The 16811-nt window shown below is 47.3% G+C and overlaps 1 protein-coding gene across 2 annotated transcripts; it reads left to right on the top strand.

Annotated features, from left to right (window-relative positions):
• Positions 1-1388: 1388 nt before the first annotated feature.
• LOC135804470 (UV-stimulated scaffold protein A-like) lies at positions 1389-16390 on the top strand. Of its 2 annotated transcripts, none has more exons than XM_065318352.1 (15): positions 1389-1755; positions 2135-2465; positions 3841-3961; positions 6747-7120; positions 8671-8928; positions 9522-9663; positions 9952-10062; positions 10409-10775; positions 11156-11216; positions 11683-11805; positions 12738-12852; positions 13062-13160; positions 13353-13397; positions 14431-14515; positions 15539-16390. In XM_065318352.1, the coding sequence occupies exons 1-15, from the start codon at positions 1646-1648 to the stop codon at positions 15645-15647; spliced, it is 2451 nt and encodes an 816-aa protein (XP_065174424.1). In that variant the 5' UTR covers positions 1389-1645; the 3' UTR covers positions 15648-16390. The 2 variants fall into 2 exon arrangements, with proteins under 2 accessions (XP_065174424.1, XP_065174423.1); XM_065318351.1 differs by having other exon boundaries at positions 9949-10062.
• The last annotated feature ends 421 nt before the right edge of the window (positions 16391-16811 follow it).

Below are 16811 nucleotides of genomic sequence, written 5' to 3'. Positions count from 1 at the left end.
CATCCTGGTCACAGCACCACTTGTGATAACTCGCTCGGGGAGCGTGTTCCGGTTAGTCTCGCCCATGGCTGTGTCGTCTCTAACCCTCGGAACGTTTCGTGACCAGTGTAGCCACGGCTGGTACGGAGCAACTTCACCCAGTCCTAACCCAACACACACATAACCAACTGATCTCGTCAGAGCAGAGAATATGTTCCTGTTTGGAAGAAGAGCACCGAAAGAACCTCTCGCTAAAAGCAGCAGCATGCCATGATATAACACATCGTAGAAAACAGCAAGCAGCGGCAGTAGCGATAGTACTTGCTAAACATGCAGCTGAACTGCAACTTTGTCCGCTGCGCGGAACGGCGATCGGACACGCACACGCACACACGCACACGCACAGGTCTGCGTGATCTAGAAGCGGCTGTCATCATAAGATACGCAAAGTGTAAAAGGGTATTAGAACGGGGCAAGCCTAGACCCGGCGTCTGGACCGCAACATGTACTTGATTAAAAGCATAGCCAGTCAATGGTCAAGCAGGTGCAATCACGCACATCCACACCTAGCTTACTACTACTATAAAGCGAAGTCATAACTACAGGTATTGCACTTTCTACTGCAAATGCACAGTCGTGCACTTCATCTATTGACAGCAGCCAAACCTATCATTTTACAGTCTCACTGGGTAGGTGACCTCGCCGGCACACACCGTATATTATATTGTATAATAACTGTTCCAACTACGGTCCGGAAGACACAGTGTGTCCACGTTCTACGCACAGTAGCTATCAGCAGTAGTTAAAAGTTACAAGCCCTCACTCTCGGGCTATGACACAGTGAATGTGATTTTCGGTCTTTGACCACTTTCAACCAAGACCCTATGCAGAGCAGGATCAGGCGTTGCACACTCTGGGGGGTTACCGGTATGTACGCTTGGCGGTACAGGTTAACAGGTTTTGCACCTCCACATAACAAAATCCGATAATCAGCAAAAAATTATCTAAAAAACTACTTGAAAAGTGCTGAAAAAGTGTTGAAAAATGCCAGCATGCGTATGATAGAATATAGATTATTCGTTCGATGGAGGGCGAAATTATTCGATAGATTATTCGTTCGAAGAATCCGTGTTCGGTTTAAACACTAGTACATAATGTCGCTGGATTATGCATGCATAACAGCCGTGCTCGACGCTCGCGATCGATCGCGTCACTGGTCACAGTCGCGTGATCGTGAGTGAACTGTGAAATGAAAATAATAATAATTATTTTCATGACTCATTTTTCATGACGGCATCATGATTCATGAATCACCGCATGCGCGCAGTGACATGCATGATCACTTCGTAGATCTCTACGCAATCGTTTGAAAGGAATAGAAGCCTTTTCTCCTGTTTCGAAGAGAACACACGGGTGAAACGAGTTACGTTCTGAGTCCATAGTCTCCATACAGTACCATGTTGTGAAACAGAGCTTTCTTCTTCTTGAATTTTTTCAGTACGTACTATCGTAGTAGCTGTTCTGGGCTGCAGCCTGGAGATTTTCAAGCCAGAAATAGTACACTGTAAAATTCCAAAAGAAATTCAAAAAGAGATACTACTAGTACTTTGTAGTGTCTGACTACTAGTTGTTGAGCTTATTAGTTGTGAGTTGGCACACGTGCACGATGGACATTGGAATCCACAGAGAACTGTGCCAACTTGTTGAAGATATCACAACATCAGGCTGTGCTTCCCTGGATGAGAAAAAATGCAAAGCTATAAAGAATATTTGCAAGTAAGTCCACAAGAACAGTGTGGCGAAAAGACTGTAGTCAGAACCCAACTGGCCACGAATACCGTTATACGTGTGCGTAAGCACGCGTGCATGCATGCATATGTGTGGGTGTATGTGTGTCTGTCTGTCTGTCTGTCCATGTGTGTGTTGTTTGTGCGCACGCGTACCTTTGCATGGACGTGCACGGACGTACTTGTGTGTGTGTGTGTGTGTGTAAGTGTAAGTGTAAAATATATGTGTGCATGAGCTGGTGAACATGGCTACAAGGACTTGCACCCGCTCTTTCCACTATCGCTCTTTCCACTATTATGTGGCTGCTCATTGCATGCATCCAAGCAAGTGTGCCGTACGTACATGCTGCACTCTGTTTGCTTTGCAGGAAGTCTGATGTTTACGTGAATGCTGTGTTCACATTACTGATGGATCAGCTGGAACGGGAGCATGCGCAGATTCGCCTCTCATGCCTGCTCCTCATTGACCAGTTGTTCTGCCGCAGCCATGCTTTCCGCACACTGATGGTGACCGACCTGCATAAGATCATGACCTACTGTATGGGCACAGATGTTGCAATACCCCTGCCCCGACCCAAAGACGTGGCGGAGACTATGAAGCGCAGGTCGCTCAAGTGCTTCAGTGAATGGCATCAGCGCTTCGGCGAGCACTACAAGAAGCTGGCATTGGGCTACAGCTACTTACAGAAAACCAAGAAGGTACAGGAGAGCGGTGCATGTCTGATTGCTGATTTAACATCGGTGTACAAACATGCAGGTGTTTGGAAAGTTTGAGGTCTATGGTGTGGCCATGCTGGCCAGTTTATTCATAGTGCTGATGGGACAGTCCTCAAGATAAGGACCCATCACTGTCCAACATTGCACGTGTGTGGTTGGTACATATACATGTAGTTCTCCTGTAGCTGTACGTGCAAACCCTACACACCGTGCATATCGTACATGCATGTACACCAGGGAGTCGTGTAAACCGGGGAGAGGGGATGGCGTGCAAAAGCACGTGCGAGAGTGGAAATGGTATGACTCATCGACTATCAACATGGTGGGGGAATGTCCAAAAAGAGATGAAGAAAACAGCCTCCAGTGACAGCAAAGAGCTGAAAAGAACTGAAAAACAGCCTGCCCCGGTTGTGCTCTGATATCCCTACATCAGTTTTCTGAAGGAAAACAGGTGGACGAGGTTGGGTGAAGGGAGTGCAAGACCAACCTCTGTCGGTGGTAAACCTGAAAAATCACCGAATTCCGCTCACATCCATAACCTCACAACCTTCTGTTTTGTTTGGTTTGAGTCCTCAGTACTCCATACAGTATGGCGCCCTACCATTACTGCCCAAAGTCCCAAAAACTACTAAGAGAAGCAGTCATGGATAGGCGATTCCCATGGGATTTTCTTGAGGTCTGTCAAGATGTACCGTATTTTTCCGGTTGTAAGTCGACCTTTTACGACTGAAAATAGAAGGAGAAAGGGTGGGGGTCGACTTACAACCGGGATTCGACTTATAACCGGGAACTATCAGTATCTTACAAAAAATGACCTGCACTGCATGCACGAGTGCACCATGTTTATACATTTTTGCCAGTTCATTGGCCTTTTTCAAGGATTGGGACGTTATCCTCCAATAAGGAATGTTTACATGATTTGTTGATGTGTTAGTAGCAGGAGGTGGTTAGTAGTGCTTCTTTGGGTGAAAACTTTGAAACGCAGAATTGTGACCTCCAGAAAGGGGGGTCGACTTATAACCGGGGTCGACTTACAACCGGTAAAATACGGTAAATTCTTATGCCTTGGAAACTTCTCAGCCGCAAAATCCCGGGCTTATTCGACTCCCTGAAGGGCATGTACGCGTGCGCTCATGCAGAAAACACTGGTCAGATTTCATTTTACCGTCACTGCATCACATGTGTACATGTCTGTATTCACAAGCTGAGCTATCTGTTGGTTTACACATGTCTGTATTCACAAGCTGAGCTATCTGTTGGTTTACACATGTCTGTATTCACAAGCTGAGCTATCTGTTGGTTTACACATGTCTGTATTCACAAGCTGAGCTATCTGTTGGTTTACACATGCTTGAAGGTGGACTTTGCTAACTTGGAGGCACAGTCGAACCAAGAACGCCGGCGGGCCGATGCTGAAGCGGAGCGAAGGCAAATCATTCTTCAGCGCAAGCTAGACCATGTCAAAGCACAAATGAACGGTAAGCAGGGTATGGGCTGGTTGCATGGCTTAGTCAACAGACGATCCCCAGTTTGAATCCTGGTGGTGACTTTTTTTTGGTTTACTACTAGTGGGTTTATTTATCTTGACGTCGTGTTTTGGTAGCGGTCATGCCTCTTTCCTTCTATTAGGCATGGTTTGCAGAGTATCCGGCGATGCGGTGTAAAGCACTATTCGCGCATGCTACTTGCATTCATTACCATCATCTGGAGCACCCTGCTTGATTATGTGATTATCATTATTCGATGAGGCCAGCTTCATCTCGTATTGTCGAAAAAAGAACCTACTACTGCTATTTCATTCCTCCCCCCACTCAACACTGCCACAATGCTTGCACACACGCGCACGCACACACATACACACACACACACACAGTCAGTCACACACACACACACACACAGTCACACACACACACACACCTCCTTGTATATGCTGATATAATTAAAGGGGAAGTATACCCTAAAATCAAATTTTCACCAGTTGTAGTCTTCTGGGTGCTGAGTCGAATGGTCTTGGTCCGAGGAAGCTGAGACGCTCCCTTCCTACTTGAATCCCAATCGAACTCGCGCACTTCCACCGAAACTGGGTGACTGCGCCCTACTAGATGGGGAATTGTATGCAAAATGTCACTAAAAGCGCCATTTCGTTCTTATAAAAGCACGGATGACCGCAATTGGCCCATATGTTGTACTCTTTTGGACGCTGAGTCGACTGGTTTGGGTCCGAAAAGGCTGCGATGCAGCGTTCCTCCTTTATTCCCAATCGAACATGATTGAACAAGCGGTCACGTGCTCCTGGGTGCCCAAATCACCTGGTCACCACGCCAGCAGGCGACAAATTTCACACCAAGGTTCAACTCGAGTTCAACTCGAGTGACAGGAGTGCACCCAAAAAAGGTCAAACAGGCTAGTAAGTTGTACCCTGCAGGCACGGTGACCAGGTGACTGGTGTACGCAGGAGCACGTGACCGCTTGTTCAACCATGTTCGATTGGGAATAAAGGAGGAACGCTACATCGCAGCCTTTTCGGACCAAAACCAGTCGACTCAGCGTCCAAAAGACTACAACATATGGGCCAATCGCGGTCATCCGTGCTTTTATAAGAACGAAATGGCGCTTTTAGTGACATTTTGCATACAAATCCCCATCTAGTAGGGCGCAGTCACCCAGTTTCGGTGGAAGTGCGCGAGTTCGATTGGGATTCAAGTAGGAAGGGAGCGTCTCAGCTTCCTCGGACCAAGACCATTCGACTCAGCACCCCGAAGACTACAACTGGTGAAAATTTGATTTTAGGGTATACTTCCCCTTTAAGCGAATCACGGCCTCCTGTTTTAGCCCCAACCACCACCCCGAAATATCCTGCACCCCTTACTCCACAGCGCACACCTTCTGTCACTTCTACCTTCCACGCATGTCAATACCCACTGCTTTACTCTTTTCACACACACACACACCATTGACCATTTGACGCCCATCGCCAGAGGCGATGATAGCGATGCTACAGCAGAAGCCATAGCAGCTTGTGCACATTCAACAGCTTGCAAGGCTGAAGAATTGACTGCCACTATTCAGCCTGGTCTACACCACACAGCTATGAAGGGACTTTTCTGGCCAGTGAATCCCTACTTTTTGGTCTTTTTCATTATTTTTTGTTTCCCGCACAGTCGCACACACATCACACCACATACTCCGGCATGCACTGGCTGTTGGTAACCACCCAGGAGAATGAAAGAAAAGTCAGGAGGAGTCTGAGAAAGAGAAGAAAGACGTGTGTGACCATAATCGTCGGGAATCGAACCCGTAACCTATCGATTGGATATAGGATGCACATACCACTGCACCATATGGCACACACTCACACACACACACACACACATACACACACGCACGCACACGCACACACACACACACACACACACAAACACACACACACACACACCTCTTGCTACTTCTACCCACCACATACACCAACAGTCCAACACCTATTGCTGATCTACACCCTACTTAGACTCTCTCCCACATTTATCAACCCGAAAGACTTCCATTACGCCCTCCACCTTTCACGCACACCAACACCTGCTACCAACCTACACTTCTACCCTAAGGGTTTACTCCTTACCACCTGTATCAACCCGCACCTAACCTCCACCACTAACTTAGATACATGTATTTTTCCCACCTTCACCTTCTCACCTCATCTCACCACCATTACCCCCTATTAACTCGTGCCACCACCCAAAGCCCTCCATTTTTTATCCACTGACGATGTTCAGAACAACGAAACGTCTGGAAAAGTATCGTAAATATTTCTATCTTTGCTAATCATATGTACCACTCTTGGTCTAAAAAGAAGAAGAAAACCTTTTTTGACTATTTCATTATCGCTGTTTCCATGTTCTTGTTCTCTCTCTCTCTCTCTCTCTCTTTCTCTCTCTTTCTCTCTCTCTATCTATCTATCTATTTATCTATCTCTCTATCTATCTATCTATCTATCTATCTATCTATCTCTCTCTCTCTCTCTCTCTCTCTCTCTCTCTCTCTCTTCTCTCTCTCTCTCTCTCTCTCTCTCTCTCTCTCTCTCTCTCTCTCTCTCTCTCTCTCTCTCTCTCTCTCTCTCTCTCGCTCTCTTGCTCGCTCTCTCTCTCTCTCTCTCTCTCTCTCTCTCTCTCCCCCCCTCTCTCTCTCTCTCTCTCTCTCTCTCTCTCTCTCTCTCTCTCTCTCTCTCTCTCTCTTTCTCTCTGTGCTTCTGTACCTTGTGCTTGGTAGAAATGATAGTGGACATGGAGAGCTGCATTACCGAAATGGAGTCCTGCTTTCAGCTGCTTCTACCCAGTGTGGCAGAGTTTGAACCAGCCGTGCAGACACGTGGGAGTACTACATCTGCTGGAAAGACGCCGAAAAGCAGAACGGTGAATGCACAGTGTGCCAGCACAGCCCAGCCACCACTGGCTGCTGCTCATGGATCAAGTGCAGCCGAGGATGTGCCTGCAGAAACTACATCAGCCGTGTGCAATTCTCAAACTAGGACCGGTCTCAGAACGCGATCTTCATCCTCAGCTGATCGAGCCGAGGCTGCTGAGCCTGGTCACGCAAACGCTGACCGTATGTGCCGGACTGTCTCCGTGTCATCAGCTGATGTGGTAAGTGCATGTAGCACGATAGGTCTCCGCTGCATACTCAGTGGAATGCTTGGCTGCAGCAACTACAGTCTATTTCAAAACTATAGACGCGTAGGGTTTTTGAAATATTTCAAATTTGGCTGGAACTTTTTGAGAATAGTTTTCGGAATATTGCTCAGGATCGCCCCACAATTACTCTCATAGAGTTTCTAAACGATTGGATAACAGACGCCCAATTTGGAAAAATTTATGCACAAAGTGATCACAGATTTTATGTGGTATAGATGCTGGCATAACGGTTTTTGCCTAGGTACGCGTCTATAGTTTTGAAATGGACTGTAGCACGTGTCGCCGGTCTTGTTATTGTGATAGGTCTTCACCGCGTAATGGCAATACATGCATATGCATATACAGTAGACTTGTGTCAACAGGACAAGCACGAGCTCCAGTGTTGGGAGCAGCCGACTGTCCTGTGATAATCGTTACTAGTATTTCGTGCGCTGGTTCTTACTTCTATCGAATTATATTTTAGCTACCAGTAACCAAAGTAATCGTGTGCATACTTTTAAACGTTTGCAGGACATCATTCAGAACCAGCTGAGCAGTGGTTAAGGGCCCGGTCACACATGCACTCGAAAGTAGCGTATACGCTGAAGCGAGGTCGCAGGAGCGAAAAATGGCATGGCAACGGCGAAAAGCGGAACTTCCGCTTCAGCGGAAACTCCAATCCGCTTCCTCCAAAATTTTCGAAGCGAGACTGTCGCTTCTGCGGATTCGCTTCAGCGGAAAACACCACGGTCTGCTGTATATGGACTTGCTACGAGAAATTTGTATGCGTATGATGTCCATGCAACAAAATGCGTGCAAGATAGTCATTGACCTCGTCTATTCTCCGTACCGTATGCACCACAGTCCACTTTACTCTCATTTTCCGCCAAAGTAGGAGTTTGCCCTGTTTGTATGTGTGACCATACACACGTGGTTTCGCTGGAGCGACACCAGGCTCGCTGCCGCCGAACCTCGTCGCCGAAGCGAATCCCAGTGCATGTGTGACCGGGCCCTAAGGTGAAACTCCAGACCATGCTGGCATGTTCTGTGATGGGGTGTAATATTTATAGTTTGTAGAGCAAGGCAATGCTGGGATAAGGTAGGTATCGACCTGTGTACTAGGTGCAGCTCAGGAGATTCACCGTTGCTGAGATTTCTCGAAGAAAGTATTGAAATGTTCTTTTGAGCCAGTAATGCATTCAGGAAATGACTCGTTCTCTGTCAAGTGACGAAGGCGGGTGTTTTCCTACGAATTTGGGGTGCTCAGGTCTTAGGTTGAGTATGTTCATGTAGTTTATTGCCATGCGAAAAGATGTGTACCGGTGGTATGAAGTTCAGAGTTACGGCGTGGCTGCTCTTGTCTTCCTGCCGGTCCTAATTTCGAATCACCATAATGAAAATGTCCTGCGCGGGTACACTTCCTTCAGCTGGTACACCCAATGCATATACATGATTGTAGTGAACCCCAGACTGAGTAGAGTGCTTTGTGTTGTGCCTTGTTCTGCGTCTTTCGGTGTCTTCAGGATAACTTTGAGGAGTGGGAATACGAGGAGGAGGATGTTGCGGATGCCAGTAGCGTCGACGAGGATGGCACACTGCGTGCCCAGGGCATGGCAAATAACTACTGTCTGACGCTTGATGCCAGGTCTTTGACGATGGCTGGCGGTGGAGGCTATATCATAGCCGAGGATGCAGACAACAGTGACCTGCTGACGACACTAGCTGACAATCGGCGGCTCATCATTCGAAAGTTCCTGCCTGTAACAGCTGCTTGGCTTGTGGTGAGGAATTAGTGGTGGTTACAAGATGAACTATTGAATACAGTCTCCGTGTCTTGTTGTACTGTAAAACCAGAAAGTCTAACGACCAAAAAGTTTAACGTTTTCAACGCTTGTTGTAATATTGGCATGATTACGTGCCGAAAGTTTAACGATGGCTACCTGACCACCCATCTGTATGCGCATCTTTACACAGACATCTAGCGATAACCTTTTTCAAATATTAAACGAAAAATAATTGGTCGTTAAAACGTTAGACTTTGTGACTCGTTAGACTTTCCGGTTTTGCAGTATTTAGAATGCAATCGTGTACATGTACTTGTAGAGTACTTCTGAGGTAGTATTTTCACTATTTTGGAGAAAGTTGGTGGCCAAACTGCTTTCATTGTAAAGCAATCTGGTCTTCCTGCCTGTCAAGTTTCTTCCAATTTAGCCCTTGGCTGTACAAGTAAGTACGTACACCTATCTGAACGGAATGCGTTTCTCACTTTTCCTGTATTGAACTTGTATGCATTTGTCTGTCTATTTGTCTGTCTGTCTGTCTGTGTACATGCACGGCATGTGTGTGTCCATGCATGCATTTTTACGCCGACCAGGTTCTTACCAAGAGTGCCGATAAAGAAGGAGAAAGGCTGAGACGGGTCATGGACTGTCGCATGCAGATGAATGCCAGTGTGGACAAGTTCTCCGAGTTGAAAGTGGAATGGCGAGACCGAAGCTCTTCTTCTCAACGCAACGGTACAATTTGCAGACCAGTGCATTCATTGTGCATGCTTTAAGTTATTTGCCTCGTAATTAACCATTCCGTTAGGTACACTTCCAATTTGGCATACGCGTATCTGCCTTGCCAATTCATACCCCCTGTAGGGAAAGTGTACTTTTCCCTGTCAAGTTTTGCCGTCCACAGCATTGGCCTGTCCTATCAAGTGTACTACTACTACAGTTTCCTTTGATTGTGAAACTTGTGATTGTGTGGTCCTCAAGGGTGTTCCTTGCTGCTTTTTTTCATTGTAATGTCCACAGCAGATGCAGGTGGAGAGTCCTCTGAAGAGGATGATGAGGACGTAGAGTTTGAAGAAGTGCCGGAGAAAGAAGGCCTGGAAATGGCTGTGGTGGACGACCCGGAGCTCGATGCAGGTGCGATTTTCACGACTGTGTGTGTTGTGTTGTGTTGCATGGCATGGCATGTCTTACCGAATCAGTACAGAGTGATGGTTCAGGTTGTACTGAGGTGCACGCTTTGCTTTCTTTAAGGTGTTCAGTTTGTTCTTGAACTGCTCGTGAGTGACTTTAGGTAGCCCTCTCTGCACGGAGAACGCCGTCATTTTGCCGCTGCTGCTTGGCGAGGTTTGTCATGTTGCTTCAACATACATGTATGTCCTTGGGCAGCTTCAAACACATGTCACACTTGATCATAGTGCGTTTCTTGCTGTTCAGAAAAAAAACTCACGGAAGCACGGCCTTCTCATCTCGTTGTGTTCAGCTCTGGTGGCTTCGCGGCGCTCTGCACAAGCGGATGACTCCAAGAGGCCATCCAAAGCTAGCAGTGCAGCTGCCCCGCTGGTGTCCTCCTGGTCAATGTCCACAGTTCACGAGGACCAAAAAGCCATCGACCCCACCACTATGGCTGCTCAACTCTCTACTCTGTCGCGCGGTGAGAAGAAAAGCACTGCTGCGGATGACAGTTTCCCTGCCAACCCTGACTCATCATTTTCTAGTACCACTACCACTGCTGCTGCTGCTGCTGCTGCTACTACAACCGATCTTTTATCTGTTGCGCCGAAGGTTCGTTTCGATACGGACATCCTAAACTGGGGTGTGGATGGTGACGCTCCACCATCCATTGTGAAGTGAGTACTGAATGCCCTTGTCTTGAGAGTTAGATGCCGCTTGGGATAACCTTGTCGTGTTTACTTGGAGTGTGTAATGGGCTAAGGGGACACCAGTGCAGTTAAACCATGATTTGAACCACTACATGTACACCACACTGCATGCATAAACTGTCACACACGCTCTATATCTCAAGCAACTGGCCTTCGCTGAAGTAGGTTACAGCTTTACGTGCAGTGGTACTACTGGCCTCTGGTTTCCAAGTTAGCTTCCTGTGTGAGCGCGAATACTCCACTAGTTTATAATACGCCATGTTGCCTTTTTTTGGTGTGTTCAGGTACTGTATGTTTCTTATTGCACCTACCTGTGTTTGTTCTGCTATCGGTTGACTGTGCTGCAGGCTTGACTCACTACATCGGTTCTGGAACAATGCCGATACAGAGCCAGAGTTTGTCAATAAGGTAGGTGTGTGTGTGTGCGCCCTACAGCTGTACAAGGGACTGCCACGCTGTAGAGTAAGAACACGGGGGACGCCAGGAGATGTTCCATTTTAAGCTGGGGAAAACTCCGTCAAGTGCCGTAAATCCTATTTCAGAAGGGTCAGTCAAGAAGTGCTTTGAATTTCAAGAAGGATTCCAATCTCGAAGAATACAGGTACCCTCACTGAAGTCCTTTGCACTTTCCTGTTGCACATAAAATCAGCTCTACCAGAATAGTTTATCCTACTTGCACATGTTCAGTTTGGAGGTTTGTGTATGAAGACTTCTTCAATTCCTATCATCTCGGCTTGAGAGTAGTCCATCAAGAGCTACACGCATCGTGCGCCTTTACAGCTGAAAATGGTATGACAGTGTATCTCCTGTAATGCTTTTGTGTTCTTGCCTCTTTTTCCTGTTCTTGTCTTGCATTGCAATGTATAATGTGTAGGATCTATGGGAAAGTGCCAACCAGCGTTCCATTTTGTTCACTGGCAAGTTTGAGCCCGTCAAGTGGATGTGCCGTGTGCCATTGCCATCCGGGAAGCTGTGTCCGCGCAAAGATAGGGTCAAGGTACAACAAACACATGCACACGCACACCAGACACACACACACACACACACACACACACACACACACACACACACACACACACACACACACACACACACACACATGCACATGCACACATGCTACACTGTGAGCTTGGCTAGTGCAGGGTAGGGCCGCTATCACCCCAGTGCAGGGTAGGGCCGCTATCACCCCAGTGCAGGGTAGGGCCGCTATGACCCCAGTGCAGGGTAGGGCCGCTATCACCCCAGTGCAGGGTAGGGCCGCTATCACCCCAGTGCAGGGTAGGGCCGCTATCACCCCAGTGCAGGGTAGGGCCGCTATCACCCCAGTGCAGGGTAGGGCCGCTATCACCCCAGTGCAGGGTAGGGCCGCTATCACCCCAGCACCTCTCCTCGCTACATGTGCCTAGCTATACTAGGTATGTCACGCTGGTAAAGGAGGCCTGATGTCCCATGCATTGGTGCATATGACCTGAGGTTCTAATCAAGTGGGGCACCCTGTTGAAGTGAACTAAGAAGAGAAGGCTAACAACAATGACACGTCAACACAAGTGGACAAGTATACTTTTCTCTGCCCTGTGGCAAGCTGTTGTGCATCATACCAGTATGCGGTGTATGAGTATTTCCACCGGTCTAGCGTCACTGGTAACTCACAGCACACGTACTTGTAGTGGGCATGGAAATACGGTCGAATGACGCGGGGGCCGGCGTCCTCAGTGCATACAGAATGTTGCATGAAGTACACGTCGTGTTGATCCTATACGTACTCACGGCTGCATAGCTAGCGCCCTGGGCCGCTTGACCTCCGACTGGATTTTCATGTCCACGACAGTACAGCAAACTTCCCACCATGTCAAGATGTAGTACATGTACTAAGTACAAGAATGTCGTTTTTGTTGTTTTCCTGTGCCTGCTTCTGCTGTCCTCTCCAAGTGTCCTTTCCATGGTCCCATCATAGCACGTGACAACCAGGGCCGACCTGATACTACCGGGCAGACTGGTGATGAAGATAATGCTGGACAATCTTCTCTGGACAAAAACAAGTCAGGTATGTTGGTGTGTGTGCGTGTGTGTGTGTGTTTTCTTGCAGTTGTTGTGTGTTTCTCTCCAGCCACTGTAGAGTTCGGGGTACCAGTACCATAATACCACCATTGCACTTTATCTACGTATGCACTGGCTGTAGACAACTAACCTCTACTCTACTCCTGTGCTTGACATCATTTCTGTTGTTGGTGCTGTTGTGTTTGGTTTGTCAAGCTGCAGCTGCTGCATCCAGCGCGGGCACGTCAAGCTCTACGACGGCAGCTCCACGGGCAGCATGGTTGGATCTGGAAGCAGATGTTGCAGCTGCCGTCGGTATGTCAATAATGTGACTATGTCGTGTGTTAATCTTGTGGACTGTGTGCTAAACCCTTGACCACCTTCATGCTCATGTCCGAGCCACCCTTACTATACTGAAAGGTTCGTCCCAAATATTGTCATGTATTTGGGACGAACCTTGCCATGATCTCCTTGTCCTGCACACTGCTTTTGTCTTTTTTGGACCAGGTGTGCCGGAAATGCAAGCGAAACCCCCGCGCAAGAAGCGAAAAGGTATAGCAGTATGCTGCTCTATACACGAATGTGCTCTACAGTTGATAGTGTTGTGTTGTCAATAACGGAGTTTGTTGTCATTGCCCTTGTCGGTATCACCAGCTTTGGTTCCGTCAGCCCGCGGAACTCTTCAGTACTGGCCTGTTCTGTGTTCAGATTGCCTCCGCGTGTTGTTACGAAAGAGAGGTTGGATCAGTGTGATCAGTGTGTGACTGCATGTACTGTACACAGTTGTGCTGAATACCACTGCAGTGAACCTTCATGTACATTTATACTGTGCTTCCCGTCCAGGGGCCGTACACATCTGTACTTTGTAGCCGACGTACTGTATATTCGATACCTTATCCAAACTAAAAATTTAATAAATGACTGGCATGGCACGATGCCAAGTACTACAGTGTTGCTCAATGAAATCCAGTCGCGTCACTCAAGTACGCGCCGGGGCGTTGCGCAGCCCTAGACCTGCGAACACTGGGCTGCGGAATGGTGCAAGGCGCAATCTTGAGTGACGACGCGACTGGATTTCATTGAGCAGCACTGTACTTTACAACACAATGTCACAGTACATGTACCGGCGGTATGTTATATCCAGGGTACTGTAAAAGCCATATATATATAACGAAGTGCTAACTCTAACGAGTTAACGAGGAGAAATCTGTCGTTAAAATAGAAATCGTTATACAGAAATCGACACATATACTGTCCTATTGAGCGTTGAGAATGAGTGAGAATCGTTACCTTTGGTACACATAAACTAGTCGATTTTGGGAAATCGTTATATATGCGCCTCGTTAGAATAATGGCTTTTACAGTACTTTGGACTCGGTTTAGAGTAAATAATTTATTATGAACTGTTTCGCTGCACATGGAGTGTTCGTCTGCGGACCACTTTCATTGTGCACCCGCCCCTCCCCATTTGTGTCGTTGTTGTTGTTGTCGTTTCAAATCTTTATTCTCACGATGGCCTGTGGCTGATAAGAGATGTTGTTATTGTTGTTGTTATCGTCGTCATCGTCGTCGTTGTTGTTCGTAGCTGTTGCAAAGGAGTCCACTCTGGCAGATTTGGACGCTGATGTGAACACACCGAAGTCCCGTATCGCTAAGCGAATCTTCAGCAAGTGAGTGGTCAATCTTTTTCTGTGATAATAAATTAATAAGTTTCATGCTAAAAAGCAATCATCAGGAGACAGTCGTTTGTCTTGTAGGCTCTGCACGCCGTGTATTGAGCACTGTGACCGCTAGTCAAGGTTCTTCTGTGAAAATTAGTATTAAAAGCTGCAATTATCACCAATCAGCTCCAGAAAGGTCCTTTTCTTTAGATAGAGAATAGGGCTTGACGTTTAGCAGTTGGGCAGAGCACTGGGTTAATACAATGCAGAGCACTGCTGCACTGGGCTAATACAATGCAGAGCACTGGGTTAATACAATGAGCAACGTACTGTACAGCGTCGAGCGAAAGCCTTCTCTTATTTCGCGTGAAGAGTCTTCAATGCGCGGCACATCGCAGAGAAATCCTGCAGGGTGCACACAGTCCGAAACCGTGCTCGAGCCGGAGCACTTGTGGCACATGTGCCTGCCGTGTAGAAAGTGATGCGCATCGCTCGTAGCAGAAGTTGAACTTCGCTCAACTTCCCGTGATGCGACCTGCGACGGAGCTGCGACAACCTGCGATGCGAAATTTTGCAGAAGAAACTTAGGCTTGCCAGCACACCTCTTGTCTAGCAATTGCAAGATGCACCGCATGTGCATGTAAGCATTGGAGAGCAGACCTCCGTGCTGGCTTAGTGCTCTAACTTAGTAGAGAGGAAATGACAACAGGTGTACATGCGTGGAGCGATGCAGATTTGTGGCAACTATTGGTATGCACCAAGTTTCCCAGGTGCCCTCTTGTGATTCCATGCTGGCCACAAGATGCAGATTTGTGGCAACTATTGGTATGCACCAAGTTTCCCAGGTGCCCTCTTGTCTTATTGACAGTAATGATTCCATGATGATTCCATGATGATTCCATGCTGATTCCATGCTGGTCACAACCCTGGTTGTGGCGCAGTTTCGGTATGCACAATATCGTGTCCTATCGTGTCCGTGCTTATTGCTTACCATGACAATGCTGTTGTTTGGTGTGGTGCTCTGTGCCACAGAGGGGCTATCAACCGTGTGAGTGCTAACCTGGACGCCATTGCCACCAAGCGTGGAGAGGATCGCTTCGGCAACCAGTGGAACTACTCCTTTGGCACATCCTCAAATTGAGAGCAATCATTGCAAGTGACTGGTCACTATTTTGGCCAAGCGACACCTGTCGCTGTTCTAGCAGGCACATGCTTTCCCGCCCACTGCGCTACCGGGACTTGAAATAGTTCTTAGTGGTGTGCTCATCTGCAATGCTCATGCAGTACTAACTTAGTTCAGAGGGCAAGTCTTGCAAGTCTGTACAAGACCACACTCAGTGTGTATAGTGCATGCCTCCTCCTCTGGTGTACACTAGCCTCATACTTTTTTAAATACTTTTTTTTAATTTCTATTTTAAACAGTTATTATTAAACACTATCGACAGTACTGAAACACGTTATCCACTCGCCGCCTTCAATTGGTACACACACACATCTACAAGTAGGACACGGTTGGATGGGACATATCTTTTTTTAATGTTCTTTAAAAAATTATTTTGGACATGATAGGTAAGAATTATGCAAAATACTGAACTAAAATATTTTACCAGAAGTATATCTTCCCGCATTCATTTCTCCCCCCCCCCCCCCCAATGACAGCTTTAATATGAGTTACGCCAAGAGGACATTGGTTTATGTACTCTTGGTTATGGTTTATGTACTCTTGGTTACACAGCATAGTGCTAATTTCTCAACTTGTACTGCAAGTAGGTATTGTTGCCTGCTGTCATCTACACATTGCCTCTTGCTGATAGTATACTGATACAGAGCGTCTGTGCTGTGCTCCCACAGTCAGATTGATCATTATAGTGTGCGAGGATTAGAGCAGGGCTGGAGCTGCTAACTAGTGTGTGCATGCCTGGCAGACGGGATTTTTGGGAATGTGGATGTGTTGGATGATAAACTGTGTAGTGTGTATATATGGATCATGGTGTGAGAGAGAAGAGAACCACAGACGGTCAAGTGCTACCCTTTCTCACCGACGTGTATACCTGGTATACAGCACTGAGGCCGGTCGCTGTCACCGTGGTCACAGTCACTTCATCTACATCGCGCTACCGGCTTCGAAGGCGGTTGACCATCATTTCAGGTGTGGAGTTCAGAGCCAGGGCAGCCTATAAAAGTAATCATTCCAGGAGGGGATGGTGGTTAGGGTTTGGGATGGCTAGTGAATAAAGAAAGTGCAACAGGTTTAACAGGTTTAGGCCAGAGTTGTACACAGGGCCATCCCCCACATAGCCCACAC

Source organism: Sycon ciliatum, chromosome 1 (genome assembly GCF_964019385.1).
Source record: "Sycon ciliatum chromosome 1, ocSycCili1.1, whole genome shotgun sequence".
Classification (NCBI taxonomy): Eukaryota; Metazoa; Porifera; class Calcarea; order Leucosolenida; family Sycettidae; genus Sycon; species Sycon ciliatum.
This window is presented reverse-complemented; position numbering and strand designations above follow the sequence as displayed.

What these genes read in the sequence shown, in the direction of transcription:
- LOC135804470 (XM_065318351.1), top strand. Translation starts at nt 1,646, where the DNA reads ATGGACATTGGAATCCACAGAGAACTGTGCCAACTTGTTGAAGATATC. An exon ending in CTCTTCTTCTCAACGCAACG is followed by an intron (nt 9,664 to 9,948) that starts GTACAATTTGCA and finishes TAATGTCCACAG; the next exon opens with CAGATGCAGGTGGAGAGTCC. An exon ending in CGACCCGGAGCTCGATGCAG is followed by an intron (nt 10,063 to 10,408) that starts GTGCGATTTTCA and finishes CGTTGTGTTCAG; the next exon opens with CTCTGGTGGCTTCGCGGCGC.